The 6,000-nt window shown below is 47.1% G+C and overlaps 1 protein-coding gene across 1 annotated transcript in view; it reads left to right on the forward strand.

Moving 5' to 3' along the window:
* Positions 1-6,000, forward strand: part of Zeb1 (zinc finger E-box binding homeobox 1) — a 164,886-nt gene that overhangs the window by 148,133 nt on the left and 10,753 nt on the right. The window contains exons 4-5 of the mRNA XM_055629319.1: positions 1,717-1,919; positions 3,723-3,828. Coding sequence (XP_055485294.1) covers positions 1,717-1,919; positions 3,723-3,828 — 309 coding nt within the window. The remainder of the gene's footprint in view (positions 1-1,716; positions 1,920-3,722; positions 3,829-6,000) is intronic.

Consider the following 6,000-nt stretch of genomic DNA (forward strand, 5'->3'; position numbering starts at 1 on the left):
TGTTACACAGGTTAGCAGAACTGGGCATGAATTCCCTCCTGTGGAGCAGGCCTCAGAAAGCCACTGGTCATCCACAAAGTGGTCATGCCACTCTCTCTCCCGTGGCAGGTGAGTGCTGTTACATGTCGGTTCTATCAGGGTTAAGTCGGTTGACAGTTTCCCCTCCCTGATGACCCGAGCACTGCCTTCAGTACTGTGAGTGCCAGCCAGCATGACGCTTCCCAGGTAGTTTGAGATTGATTTCTCCAGGTCTTGAAACAGGTGTGAATGGTGTCTTCAGAATTAGGGTCTTAGCATTTGGTTTTCATGGGCAACCAAGAGTAATGGCAGTAGCCGGTGTTTGCAGGGCTACTGTGGACTCCTGACCCGCAGTGCACCAACGTCCAGCACTGTGGTCATTAAGTGCCGTCTTCTGAGGCGCCATCGCCCGCCTCTGCTGCCACTCAGACTTCTTTTAAAATCTATTTTTATTAATTAGCTTTTAAAGTAGTAGAGTTCCACCCCAGCTCCTCATTCTATGATTCTTAAGACATATTCACATTTTCTTTGTATTGTTTTTTTGGCCTAGCAGAATAAAAACCATACTTTGTGCTTAAGAGAATCCATTGTACTGATTTATGAAAATAACTTCCCGTTCAGATATCATGAGCAGCCTGTCACTTTCCCAACTCATTACCAGTTTGCTTCCTAATGAAGACAAGCCATAGCAAACAGTGAGTGCACATGCGCTCTGCCGTTGGCTCAGAGCAGCTTGGTTAATGGAGCCACAGCGCATCGCCGTGCACACCACAACAGCAGCCCTCGCCTCTTGACATCACACTTCATTAACTCCGTGAGGTGCAGTGAGCATTCTGGCAAGCGGGAGGTCCAAATGCTGGTTTCCATCATCCTGTGCAAAATGTAGCATGGTTTTCTCTGAAGAGAGAGTTTACGTTAGGACGATCCCTAACCAGGCTCTCTGGATCCACACGCCCTTGCCAGCTCATAGCTAGAGATGCCTTACCGGGCTTTGGAGCTCTGGGTATTCGATTTTACTCACGTACTTGACTAGTCACGTGGGGTTCAGGTTTTCAGTCTTATCTGCAGGCCAGTCTTTAAGCGAGATGGTTAGTTTGCATGGACTTGAACTCCAGTAAAGCAATTGTGCTTGTGCTGAAACATCTGGAGAGCATTACCAAACTTAAGGTACCTATTTTCTAAGAAGAATTCAAAATTTAAAAAAAAATTGTAGAGAGTGTATTTACACTAAAATATCACTTGTGCACTAATTTCTTTGAAAAATAAATAAAATATGGGAACCTGCATGGGGTGGTTTTAATTGGCAAAGTACTCCACTTTGTGACACGATTCTCAGACACGGTGTTCCCGCCATTTCTCTGGGCCTGCCATGCCCCTTATGGTCACGTGGCCACACCTAACCCCAGGAGCTGTGGAAACTGCACTGCTCACAGCAGGAGCTCAAAGGGAAAAGAGTTAGTGCCAAGCAAGCAGCAGAATTGTTCCGTGCCGACTGTGCCAGGCTTGAAACTCGCTGACTTGTGTTCTCCAGCTAGCCCCACAAAAGAAGGGGGGAAGACCGTTCCAGGATGGGGCTCTGCAAGCTGGGGTTGAGCGCTCTGCAACTTCGAAGCTGCTCACCCTGTATCTATTGTCACGTTGTCTCCTTGGTAACAGCAGTGGTGACTGACCGCATCCCTGGTGCTTTTCCCTTCCCAGGAACACCAGATGCGTTTTCCCAGTTGCTCACCTGCCCGTACTGTGACAGAGGCTACAAGCGCTTCACGTCTTTGAAGGAGCACATTAAGTACCGCCATGAGAAGAACGAAGACAATTTCAGCTGCTCCCTGTGCAGTTACACCTTTGCATACAGAACCCAGCTCGAGCGTCACATGACGTCACATAAGTCAGGAAGAGAGCAAGTAAGTGACAGCAGCAGGGGCCTGCCACGGTCCCACACTCGGGACCCTGGGGAAGCAGGCGCTTTGGGCACTAACGTCTCGTGTGGGGGCCCTGCTGTGTCTGCGGTCTTACACCTGAGAGGGTGGGTCTTGAGCCTCCCTTTCAGGTAAGAGCCATCCTTACTAAATGTTTAGCATAAACTGTAACACGTATCCTGAGGCTGAGAGACTCAAGGCTGCCTTTGATCAACACGGTCTGTGTAGAAAGTGTGTGTCAGCCTTTAAGCCACTTGCCTTCGGCACTAACCAAATAAGGGGAAGCTTTAATTTTTAATTTTCTTTGAGGCATGCACTGTACTCGGTGTAAGCTGCTGTGATTTGTCTGCAGCAGTAAGAAGAAACTGCCTTCTCTGAAGCCTTACAACTTTGGTAGCTCACTCTATTCTGCCCCTGTGCCCGTTTTCTAGAGGTATAAGTGGAATGTCTTAACTGAGTTACATCTACAGTGTTGGCTTTCTAGTTAGGATTAAAATCGAAGGCACCTCAGTGATTGGACTGGTTGGTAGCTATCAGCTGACAGCAAGCACACTGACACCCATTTGACACTAACAAGTCCAGTAATGGTCTAGCAGGGCACTGGGACACAGGTCAGGGCTCCAGCCTGTGTCCAGCTCCTGTGTCCCAGGGCTGTGAACCACACAGCCCTGTGTAGTCGACCCTTTGTAGGTGACCAGTATAGCTCCCTTACCCACAGCCTTGCTATGCTGATGGCTAGCCTCCCCAAAACATCAACAGAGAAAGAAGAAACAGGGTCAGCATATTTGCTCAGGACTTTGATGTCACTCACAAAGTTCAGGAATAAGGGGGTGGGCTGAGGGGAGCGTAGCAGTTTCCGGCAGCTGTAACTGATGGCGTCCTGAGGTGGAGGCAACGGGGAAGTGAAGAAGCCGACCTGAGGGAGCTCCCGGAGAGCGCTGCTCCTGGGCCTTGCTGCCTAGGCTGCCCAAGGGCAGCACAAAGAGAGCTCTTTGCCTCAGAGGCTGGTTCAGCCACAGCCACAGATAGAGAAGGCGTGGGGTGGGGAGGGCCACGTGACAGCCACCTCCTGCCTGGCTTGGCAGTGAGGGTCCTCACCGAAGAACAGACGGACACCAGAGCTGAAGCCACACTGTAGAACAAACTCTTGGGATGCACAGCAGCCGTGAGCCCCTCTGTGGGGATTCTTTGCTGCCTGTGAACTGAAGAAGCCATGCTGGCATGGGCCAGTGTGAGCAGGGTGCTGAGGGCTGGAAGCCGTTATGGAACGTTGGTCTCTCAGGCCTTTGGAAATCATACTGTGACCAAGGGATGAGCATGTCTGTGTCTTAAAAGGTATGCGCTTGATACGTATTTCCATTTCTGTTACATGTGTCAAGCTCAATCCCATGTCGTAAGGAAACAAGAAGTAATAGAACAGAGATGTGACAGCCAGGGCACACACAACTGACACAAAACCAAACTAAAATGGAAAAGGTTAATGTACTTTCAGAAACCATCGGCTTGAAGTGCATTTTAGAAACAGCAAGTATGTAAGGATTGTACCATCTCCTGGATGGGCCCGGGCCAGGCGGTCCTTGTTCTGTTCCCCTCACAGGTTCTATAGACAGCTTGCTCTCCTTGTCTGTCATCCGGAGTACAGACAAGACTGTCCCTGGGTCCTAATAAAGGTCTCACACTCTGTTTTGTCCTCGGCTTATGGCTCCTACAGCTTCAGACCTGTAACAGACAAATGAATCACGAAGCTTACCTGGATGTGAGACACAAAACACCAATTCTTTCTTTCAGAGACACGTGACACAGTCCGGGGGTAACCGTAAATTCAAGTGCACTGAGTGTGGAAAAGCTTTCAAATACAAGCACCATCTAAAAGAGCACTTACGAATCCACAGCGGTGAGTAGGCGCCTTCTCCCTGCACTCCATACAGCCGTGACATCCATGCTAACAGATGCATCTGTCAGAGCGGGCCACAAGTGTAAGAACCACCTGCTGCTCTTCATTTAAGTGTTATTAGTGTCTAACCTCCAAAGCATATAATAGAGCAAACTCCACTTCCTATCTGCGTGTAAGTAGGTGACAGTAGCCTTTACATAAGAAAAGTGAAAAAGGAACATAATTAAGTCTTGGAGAGGTGTCCTGGTCTCAGAGAGCCAAGCAGCATAAGGAGAAGAAGTGTGGCATAAATGAGAATTTAAAAGAAAACTTATTCCCCAGAACCTTTACCTTTCTATTCCACATCCGTTTTGCATGGTTTGCGGATTTAATAACAAACACTTAAAAGGAAAATGTAGCTCTCTGGCCTCCCACTGCAGACCCTGTCCTCTTGATAACACATGCCTCTCCAGGCCACTGGTGGTGGCTTTGCGGTGGTGGTAGCTCTGTGTGGGTTAGAATTGCATTTCTGCAAGTTTCACTGTTCAGTCATTGAATTAACCCTCAGTGAGAAATACGCCGAAGTTGTCCCGTGAAAATGCTCAACCCAAGATCCTTAAAGGAAACTTGAGTTTATTCTTATGTATTTATTTGTTACTGTTTCTGGAAAGTACAGGCTCTCTCTTACAGCCTGCACAGTAGGTGTCCCTGAGCCCCGGAGCTACTGACCAGTGCTCTCTGGTAAGAAATCACCTACCCTTCCATTAGACATGGTGTGAAATGTTAGCTAAACAAGAGGGTCAGTAAGTGTCGCAGTTAGGGCTGAAGAGCAGAGATAAGGTAACCCTGATTTATGCTGTAGTTTTACATCAGCAGTTATCAGCTCTCCTGACGATACAAAGTTGGGGTGTGTGGCTGTTTCCAAAGATCAAAATACTGATCTAGAAACAAGATGCTGAAATTTAACAGAGAAATCCTTCTTGGACATCAAAACCCGGAGTCAGGAAGTGAGTTGACATCATGAAGATATTAGTGACCTGACAGTGTGCTGGTGCTTAAAAATAAGAACCAGCTCAGGCCGGTTTGGAGAGCACAAAACTCTGTACTCCTCACGCTGTATTCCTCAGCTTCTCTAGCCTGAGGCCTGCACTGCTTAGTGCGGCCCGTCAGAAACATTCAGAAATGCTTGAGGAAAACTGGTCTATCTTCCTGACACTTGCTCTATGAAAATGTTCCTTAGAGCATCAAAAAGAACAAAATATGGGGCTGGAGAGATGGCTCAGGGGTTACAAGCACTGTCTGCCCTTCCAGAGGGCTCAGGTTTAATTCCCAGCACCCACATGGCTGCTCACAACTGTCTGAAATACCCATTCCAAGGGATCTGACACCCTCAGACAGACATGTGCAGGTAAAACACCAGTACCTGTAAAAATAAAAAAAATTTTAAAAGAACAAAATATGATTTATTATATCACAATAATTATTTTTACACACTGTAGGAAAACATGATAGGGTTTCTGTTTTTCAGTCAGATTCTTCAGGAGTGGCTAGTGATATTTCACCCGAGTGTGATTAGAAAACATGTTTCTCCAAGGTGGCCACTTGGAGACAGCCCAAGTGTATAAGCTCTTTGAAAGTCTGGTCTTCAAAGGAAGACTTTGAAGCAGGGCCTCCGAAATGCCAGCCAGGGCATGATACACCCGCCAGCCTCCTACTCCTGCTCTCTCCAAGAAATGACACCCAAGTTGAGACTAAGCCTTTGAGAAACTACTATGTTAGGCTGTTGCTGTGACATTTTATTTTTAAATGTGCTGTGTGTGTATGTGCGCATGCGTGCACGTGTGAGTAAACCTGTGGAGTCAGAGCATAGCTTTCAGGGGTTGGAACTCTCCTTCTACCATCTGGGTCTCAGGGGTCAAATTGGGGTCATCAGGCTTGATGGGAAGAACTTTTATCTCATCTCACTGAACCCATTTCGTTTAGACTTTACCAAATTTCACATAATAATAAACTTGAAACTTTAAAAGAGAGAGAAAGAAAGAAAAGAAAGAAGGAAGGAAAGAAAGAGAGAAAGAAAGAAAGAAAAGAAAGAAGGAAGGAAGGAAAGAAAGAGAGAAAGAAAAGAAAGAAGGAAGGAAAGAAAGGCAGAAAGAAGGAAAGAAAGAGAGAAAGAAGGAAAGAAAGAAGGAAGGA

Source organism: Psammomys obesus, unplaced genomic scaffold (genome assembly GCF_907164565.1).
Source record: "Psammomys obesus unplaced genomic scaffold, mPsaObe1.curated_primary_1811, whole genome shotgun sequence".
Lineage (NCBI taxonomy): Eukaryota > Metazoa > Chordata > Mammalia > Rodentia > Muridae > Psammomys > Psammomys obesus.